Raw genomic sequence first — 15,328 nt, forward strand, 5'->3', positions numbered from 1 at the left:
AAGCTAGTTGAGAACGTATGGGTGCCATAGGAGGCAGATGGGATACTATGGCTCATCACGTAAGGAAAGATACAAAATACAAATTGTTCTGGAGGACTTTGGTAGCCTGGGCCTAGATGTTTGTGCTCTTGCCTACTCCATTGTCATTGTAAATGCAGGCATGACAATTCCATGAGGAGTTGGTAAGATTGTAGAAACAGACTGGAAACCAGGCTAGGACTTGGCCACTGGCAGTCCAGACAGATGTAACAGTGTAGCTTCCGTCCCTCTCTTCGCCCCAACCTGGGCTCAAACCAGGGACCCTTGCACACATCAACAACTGACACCCACGAAGCATCGTTACCCATCGCGCCACAAAAGCCGCGGCCCTTGCAACGCAAGGGGAAACCCTACTTCAAGTCTCAGAGCGAGTGACGTCACTGATTGAAACGCTATTAGCGCGCACCACCGCTAACTAACTAGCCATTTCACATCGGTTACACAGACATGCATCAGAGGGTCACAGAATGGCATGGGCATCTTGGAGCCAGTGGAGGGGGACATGTCGTGACAGGAGCAGAAGGGCCCTGCCAAGCCCACGATGAGCTACTCCTCCTGCCTGGCAAGCTGTGCCAGCTGAACGACTGTCCTAGTCTGATGACAATGCCGCAGTGTACAGCAGGGTTTCCCAAACTCGGTCCGCTGTGTAGTGCTAGGGTAAAAACCAAAACATGCACCCTGCAGGGTCCCCAGGACCGAGTTTGGGAAACCCTGCTGTACACCATGTTCAAAATCAGTCTGACTCATTTTTCACATGGCCAACTCTGAGATGGGTTTATGGGAAGAAAAATCCACTAATAATAGGTTTGAGTCTCCACGCCCCGAGAGTTTGGCATTGAAAGATCCATGCAATTAAATTTCTAATTTCAGGAGGGTAATCGGGTCAGACCAGCCTGACTTCAAGCTAGTGCAAACCGCCCAGTTAAATCAATTCTACAAAGACAGATGCATGATCGTGACATTAGGGGGAAGAGGGGTTGAGGGGTGCATCTCACTCCGCTAATTATATTTACCATTTTAAACCCATGTCGTGGATGGAGTGTATCAAGTGATACATTATTAGGTTATTATTGTCAGCATTAGCTACCTGCTTGCTCTTCTCCCGTTTGATCAAAGACATGATTTGGGCTCCCTTTTGAGATTTAAATGATTGTATTCATACACACTGATTTGATTTTGACCAGTGTTTTTGAGTTGACACACACACACACACACACACACACACACACACACACACACACACACACACACACACACCACACACACACACACACACACACACACACACACACACACACACACACACACACACACACACACACACACACACACACACACACACACACACACACACACACACACACACACACACATGTCTCCCAGGGCATCTGGGAGTAGTGTCATCTCAGGGGAATCAAACATCTGATCATAAAAACAGTACGGTTCCCTATTCTCTCCTAGTCTATACTCCAGGACACAAACACCTCCACATCTGAAATATTCTGTATGCTTGTATGCATGTGTGTATGTGTGTGGGCCTCCAGCTGCATGTGAATGAATGCATCTCCGAGGCAGCCAGATACAGGACAAAAGGTGAGCGTGGCTTTGATGGAGATGGAGCAGCTTTCATGTGCTGCCAGAGGGGAAAGTGCCTTGGCAGTACAAGTCATCTACCCCCCGTCTGTTCCCCTGCTGCAAGAAGTGGTAAGACCCTAAGGCAGAGAGACAGACACACATCCAAAAAACAGCAGACAAATAGACTGAAAATATATATACAAACACACGCAGTCAGACAGACACATGAAGGAATATTCCTTAAATGGTATTGCATTGTAACTTCAAAATCTAGTATCATCCACACATCAGGACAATAGTGATAATGAAAAAGCTTTCCTCGTTGGTTGAAAATACCTGGATTTCTGCATAAATTGGTCATAACATTTAATCTGATCTGCATCTAGGTCACAACAATTGACAAACACAGTCTGCTTAAACTAATAACACACAAAGAATGATATGTTTTCATGTCTTTATTGAACACACCGTGTAAACATTCACAGTGCAGGGTGGGAAAAGTATGTGACCCCTTGGATTTAATAACTGGTTGACCCTCCTTTGGCAGCAATAACCTCAACCAAACGTTTTCTGTAGTTGTGGATCAGACCGTGCACCATGGTCAGGAGGATTTTTTGACCATTCCTCTTTACAAAACTGTTTCAGTTCAGCAATATTCTTGGGATGTCTGGTGTGAACTGCTCTATTGAGGTCATGCCACAGCATCTCAATCAGGTTCAGGTCAGGACTCTGACTGGACCACTCCAGAAGGCGTACATTTGTCTTTCTGGCTTTTAGAGATAATTTTGTTACCCTTTCCAGCTTTATGCAAGTCAACAATTCTTCATCTAAGGTCTTCTGAGATCTATCAGGCAATGCTTCTTGTGAATAGCAAACTCAAAAGCTCTAACCAACATCTCCACATGATGTATTGTTTAAATGGACCCAATCAAACAACAAATACAGGAGTAAACCAGTCTGTTATGAACTAGGGCAGTCCTTAATTGGGGTATCTGTTAAAATAAAGCAAGTGTTGAAATGTTCTTATTCTGTACACACATTGAAGAAAAAAAACAAAGAAGAAAAAACAAAGGAGAGGCGTGTTTTCATCATAACATTTCCCAAGCGGTTACCGAGTCTATTCTGGGGTCTGACGATATGGTCATGTGACGTCATGTGGAGGCAGAGTGTGTTTGTTACACCCATACTGTGGAGACAGCTTGTCATGGTTATTCATGTTGTCAACCCGATGTATCACTGTGTGTCAGAAGAATATCTCAGAGGAATTGCTCTCTCTTGCTACTAAACAATACCTTTGAAATATTCGCTAGTGCATTCCTTCACTTCACTGCTGGGAGAGAAAAGATAGAAAGGAGGGGTCAGGTGGTTGTTTCCCATCTGATTACCGCCATCCCAAATACAAATCAACAGCTAGGAAAAACATAGTCAGTTGCTGCCGTAGTTAAAACACCAATTCCTCTGTTGTTGATCAATAGATTAGTTGGGAGACCGTTAAAAAAAGGGAAATAAAAAATAAAGAACATCTAAATTCACCATTATGTATTTTATCTTTAATAAGAAACTGAAAATTAAAGCTAAGGCACTACATGGGGATATCTAACAGGATCTATAAGTTATTCAATCCAATATTTTTAGTTAAGAGGGCCTGTAAGAGGCTGATAATCAAATGGTCACAGATAAGAGGGGCTTTTCAAATGTCTGTCTCTCTGAGGGGTGAGGAAGGGGGCGGGCTGTAGCCATGAAGGACCTCGCTCTGCAAGCCATATAGATACACTGTTACACTGGCCCGGCCCACCCCCGCTGTGTGGTGCGGCCCGGTTGGGTCTCTTTGGAGCAGTACGGGGCATGAGCTCTGTGTCTGGGTCATGGGGGTGTTTCCAGCTCTGTCTGTGGGCCCCCAGGGCACAGCGGTCCAGAAACTTTTCTTTTGTGACAGGATGCTGGATGCTGTTACACAGAGCTGGAAGACAAGATACACACAGACAGGAAGTTAGTTCAGACGTGATGATGGACCCTTCCTGGGCTTGGTCCACCTCTAATGCAGGCTGTTTCTGCAGTTACATGAAAAAAATACAATAAATCCAGGCCATGTTCACTTCATAGTGGAGGTAGTATTAAACCCTTTGACCAGCACTGTTGCAGCTGTACCTTGCATTTACATCTGAAACCCTGTGCATGTGACTAATAAACTCTCAAAATCTCTAAACCTTTTCCTTACCTCAGGGCACAAGTGTACTCCAGCAACTAAACTACAATATAACTCCTCAAATTCCATTAAAGAAGATTCAGTAACTTAAAAATACATATTTTTTATGTTTGGACTGCCTTGACATTTGCAGTTATAAGGTTGGCAGAATTCAAGCATTAAACATAGATTTGGGAAACCAAGAAGATAAAAAGCCTTGAAGCGTAGAAGAAAGAGTATGGTATTCAATCAGTGGACATTTCTACAATAAAATAAACACAATACAATAAACATAATAATCTCTCTCACACACACACACACACACACACACACACACACACACACACACACACACACACACACACACACACACACACACACCCACACACACACACACACACACACACACACACACACACACACACACACACACACGAGTAATGCAAAAAACTGGCATTAAAGTAAGACGGCATGTGTGAAATATAGATGAAGTAAGCCATTAATCTAATAGGCCCAGTGATTGTCTTATTGCAGACAGAGATAAAGAGGCTGTAGATATTAATACAGATTGCTCCAGGGCTGGCCAGGCAGGCAGGTACTCTCACCCAGCTGTGAGCCAAATAGCCCACTACTTACAACTACACTGAACAAAAATATAAACGCAACATGGTCCCATGTTTCATGAGCTGAAATTAATTCCAGAAATTCTCCATATGCACACATTTCGTGCACAAATGTATTTACATCACTGTTAGTGAAAATGTCTCCTTTGTCAAGGTAATCTATCCAACTGACAGGTGTGGCATATGAAGAAGCTGATTAAACAGCATGGTCATTAAACAGGTGCACCATGTGCTGGGGACAATAAAAGGCCACTACAAAATGTGCAGTTTTGTCACACAACACAATGCCAAGTTTTAAAAGGAGCTTGTAATTGGAATGCTGACTTGCAGGATTGTCTACCAGAGCGGTTGCCAGAGAATTTCATGTTCATTTTTCTACCATAAGCTGCCTCCAACGTTGTTTTAGAGAATTTGGCAGTACGTCCAACTGGCCTTACAACCACAGACCACGTGTAACCACGCTAGCTCAGGACCTCCACACCCGGCTTCTTCACCTGCGGGATCGTCTGAGGGGGTGTGGGGGGGGGTGCTTCCGAGTATTACTGTATGTAATAAAGCCTTTTTGTGGGGAAAAACTCATTCTGGCTGGGCCTTGCTCCCCAGTGGGTAGACCTGGCTCCCATATACAGTTGAAGTCAGAAGTTTACATACACTTAGGTTGGAGTCATTAAAATTTGTTTTCAACCACTCCACAAATTTCTTGTTAACAAACTATAGCATTGGCAAGTCGGTTAGGACATCTACTTTGTGCATGACACAAGTAATTTTTCCAACAATTGTTTACAGACAGATTATTTCACTTATAATTCACTGTATCACAATTCCTGTGGGTCAGAAGTTTACATACACTAAGTTGACTGTGCCAAACAGCTTGGAAAAATCCAGAAAATGATGACATGGCTTTATAAGCTTCTGATTGACTCAAATGGTGTCAATTAGCCTATTGGAGGTGTACCTTTGGATGTATTTCAAGGTCTACCTTCAAACTCAGTGCCTCTTTGCTTGACATCATGGAAAAAGCTAAAGAAATCAGCCAAGGCCTCAGAAAAAAATTGTAGACCTCCACAAGTCTGGTTCATCCTTGGGAGCAATTTCCAAATGCCTGAAGGTACCACGTTGATCTGTACAAACAATAGTACGCAAGTATAAACACCATGGGACCACACAGCCGTCATACCGCTCAGGAAGAAGACGCATTCTGTCTCCTAGAGATGAATGCACTTGGTGCGAAAATTGCAAATCAATCCCAGAACAACAGCAAAAGACCTTGTGAAGATGCTGGAGGAAAAAGGTACAAAAGTATCCACATAACCTGGCCGCTCAGCAAGGAAGAAGCCACTGCCCCAAAACCGCCATAAAAAAGCCAGACTATGGATTGCAACTGCAAATGGGGACAAATATTGTACTTTTTGGAGAAATGTCCTCTGGTCTGATGAAACAAAAATAGAACTGTTTGGCCATAATGACCATCGTTATGTTTGGAGGAAAAAGGGGGAGGCTTGCAAGCCAAAGAACACCATCCCAACCGTGAAGCACGGGGTGGCAGCATCATGTTGTGGGGGTGCTTTGCTGCAGGAGGGCCTGGTGCACTTCACAAAATAGATGGCATCATGAGGGAGGAAAATTATGTGTATATATTGAAGCAACATCTCAAGACATCAGTCAGGAAGTTAAAGCTTGGTCGCAAATGGGTCTTCCAAATGGACAATGACCCCAAGCATACTTCCAAAGTTGTGTCAAAATGGCTTAAGGACAACAAAGTCAATGTATTGGAGTGGTCACCACAAAGCCCTGACCTCAATCCTATAGAAAATCTGTGGCAGAACAGAAAAAGCGTGTGCGAGCAAGGAGGCCTACAAACCTGACTCAGTTACACCAGCTCTGTCAGGAGGAATGGGCCAAAATTCACGCAACTTATTGTGGGAAGCTTGTGGAAGGCTACCCGAAACGTTTGACCCAAGTTAAACAAATTAAAAAGGCAATGCTACCAAATACAAATTGAGTGTATGTAAACTTCTGATCCACTGGGAATGTGATGAAAGAAATAAAAGCTGAAATAAATCATTCTCTCTACTATTATTCTGACATTTCACATTCTTAAAATAAAGTGGTGATCCTAACTGACCTAAAACAGGGAATTTTTACTAGGATTAAATGTCAGGAATTGTGAAAAACTAAATTTAAAAGTATTTGGCTAAGGTGTATGTAAACTTCCAACTTCAACTGTAGGTGGACCTATTCCCTCCCAAGACCACCCATGGCTGCACCCCTGCCCAGTCATTTGAAATCCATAGATTAGGGCCTAATTCATTAATGACAATTGACTGATTTCCTTATATGAACTGTAACTCAGTAAAGTCTTTGTTGCGTTTATATTTTTGTTCAGTATGTGGCTAGCTACTTAATTGACTTCAAATTGGGGAGAATCAATTGATTTGATTTTGAATGGCCCAAAAATTTGGGAAAACACTGCTCACTCACCCATGGCTGTGTCGTAGGAGTTGGGGAAGCTCTTGTCACATGAGCACCCAGGTGTCGTTGTTAAAGGACCACTCGATTATCTTGTTGTCGTACTGCTTCAGCTCCTTCGAGGCCTAGAGAAGGAGAAAGGAGTCAAAGTGGTTGGTTTTGAATGTCAACATTTACTGGATATTATATACAGTATATTATACAGTCTACAATCATTCTGGTCCTCCTATTGCAATACTGGAACTTACATTATACAGCAATAACGGTTTGACAATTGAATTAAGAATGTACTGTACACTTTGAATTATGAGTCAGGCAAGACATTTGTGTATCGGTTACCCATTTGTCATGAGCTTGATTTGCCTAGCTTCCCCTAGCTGCTGTTCTCAAACACTTGTGCTCTAAAGTAGCTGGATTTCATCACACCAAAGACACAGACACATTCTACTGAATGCAAACAGCTGATGGTAATACAGGAACACTTTATTAAGAAACTCATCATCAACTTACTCTTTAGCTTCACTGATATTGACTGTTCTGTTCAACAAATCATGAATCATTGAGTATGTATCTATATGGGTGAGGTGGTGCTAAAGGAGATACAGAGAGGGGAGCAGAGCTGCACTGGACCTCCAGGGCTCAGAGGACTGGCGAGGGCCCACTGCCAGGCTGCCCCTGAGCAGATGAAGGCCCGGCAGACACCAGGGAGTGGGCGGCTCTGCCAGGAACACACCACCGTGCCTGGCAAGAGGACCGAGTGCTCCGTAAAAGCCTGTCTGCTCCTGGAGAGAAGGGCATCTGGGTGCTCAAGTGGGGAGGGAGTGTGGATGAAAGTGTGTTGATGACTGTGTGTGAAGAGAGGGAGGCGTCATGCTCAGAACACATCACACCACACCACAGTTTGCATGACCATGAGAAAAGTGGGATGAAACCACAATTATACACATTAGACCTACGGGTACATGTTGTCACACTACCCTCATCACCAGTGTCTGTACCAACTGCCAGAGGAGATGGCTGACGTTTTACATGCTCCTAATCAACTGTGCTATTTTGTTCTGCACTGTTGGTTAAGGGCTTGTAAGTAAGCATTTTGCGGTAAGGTCTACACTCGGTAAGGTCTATTCGGCACATGTGACAAATAAAGTTTGATTTGAAGTAGCAGCACTGTGCTATTAAAATGAATGAGAACAAGCACACATTTAGCTGTCAAGATCTGTTGATTCAGTTCCATTTCCAAACCAAACAATTATTTCAGACCTTCCGAATAACAGCTGAGAGACAAAACTCTGGAGAAGAGACAGAATGGGCGATGCTCAGAGTTTAACACAAAGCCAAGAGAGCTGCCAAATAACAATGCAGGAGGCAACTTTTTGGCAGGCAGGGATGAGTCTGTCCTGTTTGCTGTGGTGTTTTCTGGGATCCCTTCCCTAGGTGTGTGTGTGTGTGAGACATGCTGGCTGCCATGTCTCCCCTCCCACCGCTTGGTGTTTAATCCATCCAAATCCACTTCATTATGGTCTCACACCTGCAGCCAGCTAGTAGGTGACTCTGGCGAAGGAACCCCCCCAGCTATTATTATGTGTAATGCCGGTGTATTCAACCTCACATCATAGTAATAACTTCGACAATCTATCCTCCATACCCCTCTATTCCAATCATGGCGTTTGGAACCAGAAACTTGGCTATTTGGGAAAAATAATATTGTGCTTCATCATACCATTATGCCAAGCGGTTGCCTCCGGTGAGCTTGTGATTAGTTTTCAGAGCACAAAAATTCTTAGAGAAATATCAAGTTAGGCTGATCTTAAATAAAAATCGTATGCCCATCCAAAGTACCCTACAGCTCACGGGATTTGATTCTACCAGACAGGTGTCAATAGTCTAGACTTAGTAGTTTCTACCAGTAGTGCACTACATAGGAAATAGGGTGCCATATAGGATGCATACAGTGTCTGTCTGTATGCCCCCAACTGTCCTCCCGTTGGCCTTTTGAGGGCATACTGATTACAGCAGAGAGGACAAGTAGAGCCTACTGCTTTATGAGCTGGAGGGGATTTTATGACAAAGCTCCCTGGTCGCTGCGGCGTTGTGAAGACTTGTTGTATTACTGAGCCTTTACAAGTCAGATGTTGACAGAGGAAGGCATTCTATTACACGGCCAGGATATTTCTCATTCCCCTCCGTCTGGGCGGATCTTTCTTTCATTCTGGACTTAATCAAAGCTGGCCCGGAGGTCTGGGACTCTGTGGTGGCACTTGGGTCCCTTTTAATAACAAAGCAGTGCTCTGTATAGACGGAGGACTGTTATACGATGCAGGGGATGCTGATGCAGGAACTCTGAGACCGTGTAGGTGTCGATAATCAACAATCAAAATTCAAGGTTAACACAGTCCTTTGATATCGACACATAAATAAAAGGCTGCTCTTAGCTATTGATATGATATGAGACAGACGGCCCCTAGCGACCTTTGTGTTGCTATGATGATGTGACGGTTAGGCGCAGGAAGGACTGTGCCATTCATTTCAGCCTCCCAACCAAACCCATCCCATCTGTAGGGATGTCAACATCATGACTCAGCTAAGAACAACAGCGCATTAACGCCTCTACACATCCACCTCATGCGCTATTGAGTAGTCTTATTCTACTAGATGCTTTGTAATTACACAGAATTACTGATAACCCCAGGAACTGTAATAGCCGTGTAGAGGCTGAAACTGTTTTAAATGGGAACACCGTTAACAGTTTCGCACTGTGCCATTACTTGTTGTCAATGTCTGGCTACTGGAGGGTCATACCAATCGTTACCCACTTCTCACAAAGACAGATAATAATGTATTTCAAATTAGAGGAAGAGCCGTGAGTACACATTAATTGGTAGACTAAAGCAGAAAGCTAAGTTGAGAATTTTGAGGAAAGGTGTGACTGATAAGCTAAAGATAAAGCATCCAAACAAAACCACACTAACAACACGTCAACACAGACAGAGGCTGTTGTACCCATGTAAACTTTTAAAAGATACCAATTTGTTTGGTTTGGGAGATAAGACTGTGAAGGGTATATTGAGTTCTGTCTCCATTAAAGAAAGTCAATTATATACTGGAAAATATCCAGGGCCTTAAAATAACAAACTGGCATCTCCTAAGAGGCGGCTTCTGTACTCGACAAAAAATAACTATTGCAATTACCTAACAATTAAAGCATATCAAATTAAAGTGTGTTTGGCAAATTATTCTTCCTGAAATGACTGAGGAGTTGAGTCGGAAATTACCCAAACAATCTCGAGGCACCTACGCATACAGAAAATGTATCCCATTAACTCAGATATAAGCATTCAACAGTGAAACTGAGATATGAGCCCCCCCCCCGTAAATGCATCGATGAATAAAAAGATGGATCACTATCTGGGAAGGTGACGAACACATTTGCACACTCCCACACTGCCTGCCATCAAAGGGTCCTCTCGTTTCCCTGCTACCGGCTGCTTTCACCAGAAACGGTAATGTCTGACTTCAACAGATCTGTCATGGATGGTGCAGCGGGCTATGTATGATTAATGAGTTAGCTCCTCTTCCACAGGCCTCATATGGCTCTGCTCTGTATAGGGAGCCTGGTACTCTACCAGACCCAGAGACACTCTACGAATGAAGTTAAATGAGACATAAGTGGGCATTAACTTGAACAGGCTTTTAACAAATGTCATACAGAGAGCTTGTGTGGTGGAGAAAAATCCATGATTGGCCACACAGTAGAGTGCATTGGAGGGAATATCTGTGAAAATCTTTTAAGTTTATAAAATCTATAACCTTTTCATGTCTCAAGAAAGGTTGAGTATCCAACTTTGGGTTTATCGATGATGTTTACATGAGCCGGGTACTGGTGTGTTGGATGCAAACTGTATGTATGACATTTCTATGGCATATTATATAATTCCTAAATCTTTACCATGGAGTCTTCGTTGTAAATCCCTGTTAAAAACAAAGGCTCACTTGGTGTTGTTAGGCAAACATTTGTAAGGGCTTGGGCTTACAGCATTTCCTTGTGTGTGTAGGTGAGGTTGAATTTAGTAGCACATCCAGCTCCTTGTCTCACCGTCTTTGTAAAGGGCATGTCATAGCTGCTGACGTAGAGCAATCTGAGGAGGAGCAACATGCAAAGACAAAACATCTTCATTAACACCTCCAGACTCCCTGAGGTCACACCCTAAGCACCAAGCCCCACACAGACAATATCCCCTGCTCCTTAATGAGAGAGGGAACAACGTTTCTCAGAGAGTTAGCTTACTACAACACACCACTGTTTACCAGCTAGAGACCTGGCCGTGTGGTGCCAGGACAGCAACCTCTCCCTCAACGTGATCAAGACAAAGGAGATGATTGTCAACTACAGGAAAAAGAGGACCCGAGCACGCCCCCATTCTCATTGACGGGCTGCAGTGGAGCAGGTTGAGAGCTTCAAGTTCCTTGGTGTCCACATCACCAACAAACTAACATGGTCCAAGCAGATGATGACAGTCGTGAAGCGGGCACGACAAAACCTATTCCCCCTCAGGAGACTGAAAAGACTTGGCATGGGTCCTCAGACTCTCAAAAGGTTCTACAGCTGCACCATCGAGAGCATCCTGACTGGTTGCATCACTGCTCAGCAAGCGGTACCGGAGCGCCAAGTCTAGGTCCAAGAGGCTTCTAAACAGCTTCTACCCCCAAGCCATAAGACTCCTGAACATCAAGTCAAATGTCTACCCAGACAATTTGCATTGCCCCCCCTCCCCTCTTTACACCACTGCCACTCTCTGTTGTCATCTATGCATAGTCACTTTAATAACTCTACCTACATGTACATACTACCTCAACTAACCGGTGCCCCCACACATTGACTCTGTACCGGCCCCCCTTGTATATATTGTTATTTTTTACTGCTGCTCTTTAATTACTTGTTACTTTTATCTCTTATTCTTATCCATTGTTGTTGAAACTGCACTGTTGGTTAGGGGCTCGTAAGTAAGCATTTCACTGTAACCTGTTGTATTCGGCGCATGTGACTAATACAATTAAATTTGATTTAGTAACAGAATGAAAAAGCGCTCTTTAATTGGAATCACAACTCCCATCCCCTCTCTCTGGGTGTGTCACATTAATACCTCCTTTCTCCTAAAGTGAGCATTTGTTCCTATACCAGTCATTTCCTTCCAAATTAGTGAAGGGAAGTGAAGAAATACACTTGTATACACTTTGGGAAGAACTGGAGATGATTGGGACGTAGCCAATCTCTCAGTGCATCTGGAGGCTTCAACATGTAGGTTACCCAGCGCAAACACACGACGGCGACGATGCCACGTCTGGAGGACAATTATAGCGCCATTCAAAACCACACAGACATCAAACTGACCACCTGCTTGCAACGACTTTACATTCTTTCCCTACATCATCCGTCTGTCTCTAGGTCAGCTATATTAACTGTGACTTCTGATTGCCAGCTGTGAGCACTCAGCAGTTAATGCACCGTAATGTGGCGCAGAATCAGGGTTTTTGCTGTGTGTGTGTGAAGCTTTGTGTGTATGTGAGGCCCCAAACAAGCCCCCCCGTCCTGTGACCATGTGCTTTTCCGTCTCATCCCAGGGTTCACGCCCCACAGCTGGCCTTAATGACACACTGACACACCCCCTGCCTGGCTACTCATGGTTATTTCAGGAAGCATTGTCTGCTTTTGTTACGCACCCAAACCCTCCTCCCCAGACCTAAACACTGTTACTGATGATACCGCCACTGGCTTCCTGTTCCTGGCTCTCCCTAACTAGTGAGAAGCACAGGCGGAAATGAGGGGGCTATCTGGGCTGATCTGATGTTCAAACCGCAGTGGCAGGGTTCTACACTAACTTAAAAAATTTGTGTCACTGGTGCTACCAACTTTTTCAGATGATGGCACAAACACATGGCTTGGTCGCACCAATTTATTTAATAAAAAATGATATTGATAATGACCTGACAGGTGTCCCATAACGTGCCTGTATTCCATACAAAATCAGGCTAATAATGACGAGCCATCTCTTACATTAGCATACCCTTGTGTTCTTACATTGATTTGGATAGATTTACTGTAACAGCAAATTAAACAGACTTAAGATTTCAGTGCACCATGTGTTCTTTTCTGCGAAATCCTCTAGAGGGCAACATTTGAAAAAACAATACTTAATACCAAAACGATACCACGGCAGACAAAAAGAAAGCGAGAAGAAGGACCCATTTCCCCCATTTTTGTTGAAAGGTTTTTGCTCTCAAAAGCACACTTTTTTAATAGAAAAACAACTATGCTTAAAACACATCAGGGGACCACTTTTGAGGTCTGTAGATGCCAGACAGTTGTGTTTGGCCAGCACACTTGTGATTGATGCAAATAATTATGATTCTTCCAGGTAGGCATAGGCTACTTTGTAGTTACCTTTTAATTGCCTTTCCATCTACCCAAAGAAGGTTAGGCTATCATTAGCACACACAGGGCTCGACACAGGGTCGGCCATAGCTTTTTGGGAAAGCTAAGCGAGATTTGGTTGGGGGGCTCCCCACCTTGCGGCAAAACATTATAGTGCCCACCCCCCCTTGACAGTAGAGAAAAAAACATTCCAAATTGCACCAGGTGTATTATACTATTCTAATAGTAATTTGAGACCCTGATTGAATTGCGCATCGCAAATATTCAACCAAGACATTGAACTTTTTAAATACATGGTTTGCATACCCATTCTTGCATTAGAATTTACTGACTGCTAGAGATCATAACTTGGAACATCTTTCCTATACAGTTGAAGTATGAAGTTTACATACACCTTAGCTAAATACATTTAAATCCAGTTTTTCACAATTCCTGACATTTAATCCTAGTAAAAAAATCCCTACTTTAGGTCAGTTAGGATCACCACTTTATTTTAAGAATGTGAAATGTCAGAATAATAGTAGAGAGAATGATTTATTTCAGCTTTTATTTCTTTCATCACATTCCCAGTGGGTCAGAAGTTTACATACACTCAATTAGCATTTGGTAGCATTGCCTTTAAATTGCTTAACTTGGGTCAGACGTTTCGGGTAGCCTTCCACAAGCTTCCCACAATAGGTTGGGTGAATTTTGGCCCATTCCTCCTGACAGAGCTGGTGTAACTGAGTCAGGTTTGTAGGCCTCCTTGCTCGCACATGCTTTTTCAGTTCTGACCACAAATCTTCTATAGGATTGAGGTCAGGGCTTTGTGATGGCCACTCCAATACCTTGACTTTGCAGTCCTTAAGCCATTTGTCCATTGTCCATTTGGAAGACCCATTTGCGACCAAGCTTTAACTTCCTGACTGATGACTTGAGATGTTGCTTCAATATATCCACATACATTTTCCATCCTCATGATGCCATCTATTTTGTGACGTGCACCAAACCCTCCTGCAGCAAAGCACCCCCACAACATGATGCTGCCACCCCCGTGCTTCACGGTTGGGATGGTGTTCTTCGGCTTGCAAGCATCCCCCTTCTTCCTCCAAACATAAAGATAGTCATTATGGCCAAACAGTTCTATTTTTTGCTGCATCAGACCTGCGGACATTTCTCCAAAAAGTACGATCTTTGTCCCCATGTGCAGTTGCAAACCGTAGTCTGTCTTTTTTTATGGTGGTTTTGGAACAGTGGTTTCTTCCTTGCTGAGCGGCCTTTCAGGTTATGTCGATATAGGACTCGTTTTACTGTGGATATAGATACTTTTGTACCGGTTTCCTCCAGCATCTTCACAAGGGCTTTTGCTGTTGTTCTGGGATTGATTTGCACTTTTCGCACCAAAGTACGTTCATCTCTAGGAGACAGAACGCGTCTCCTTCCTGAGCGGTATGACGGCTGCGCGGTCCCATGGTGTTTAAACTTGCGTACTATTGTTTGTACAGATGAACGTGGTACCTTCAGGTGTTTGGAAATTGCTCCCAAGGATGAACCAGACTTGTGGAGGTCTACAATTTTCTTTCTGAGGTCTTGGCTGATTTATTTCGATTTTCCCATGATGTCAAGCAAGGAAGCACTGAGTTTGAAGGTAGGCCTTGAAATACATCCACAGGTACACCTCTAATTGACTCAAATGATGTCAATTAGCCTATCAGAAGCTTCTAAACCCGTGACATCATTTTCAGAGATTTTCCAAGCCGTTTAAATGCACAGTCATCTTAGTGTATGTAAACTTCTGACCCACTGGAATTGTGATACAGTGAATTATAAGTGAAATAATCTGTCTGTAAACAATTGTTGGAAAAATGACTTGTGTCATATGTCACCGATGTGAAATGGCTAGCTAGTTAGCGGTGGTGCGCGCTAATAGCGTTTCAATCGGTGACGTCACTCGCTCTGAGACCTTGAAGTAGTTGTTCCCCTTGCTCTGCAAGGGCCGTGGCTTTTGTGGCGCGATGGGTAACGATG

The 15,328-nt window shown here is 43.6% G+C and overlaps 1 protein-coding gene across 2 annotated transcripts in view; it reads right to left on the reverse strand.

The window, feature by feature from the left end:
• Positions 1 to 2,068: 2,068 nt before the first annotated feature.
• The window catches only part of LOC106571291 (mRNA-capping enzyme), a 150,634-nt gene continuing 137,374 nt past the window's right edge, over positions 2,069 to 15,328 (reverse strand). For both annotated transcript variants that reach the window (XR_014380615.1, XM_082961712.1), the window contains exons 10-11: positions 6,904 to 7,016; positions 2,069 to 3,574 (exon numbers count right to left, since the gene is read on the reverse strand). Coding sequence is in view for 1 of the 2 variants with exons in the window: in XM_082961712.1 (XP_082817838.1) it covers positions 6,939 to 7,016 (78 nt within the window). In the remaining variant the exon portion in view is untranslated. The remainder of the gene's footprint in view (positions 3,575 to 6,903; positions 7,017 to 15,328) is intronic.

The sequence above is a fragment of the Salmo salar genome, chromosome 15 (assembly GCF_965601325.2).
Source record: "Salmo salar chromosome 15, fSalSal1, whole genome shotgun sequence".
NCBI lineage: Eukaryota > Metazoa > Chordata > Actinopteri > Salmoniformes > Salmonidae > Salmo > Salmo salar.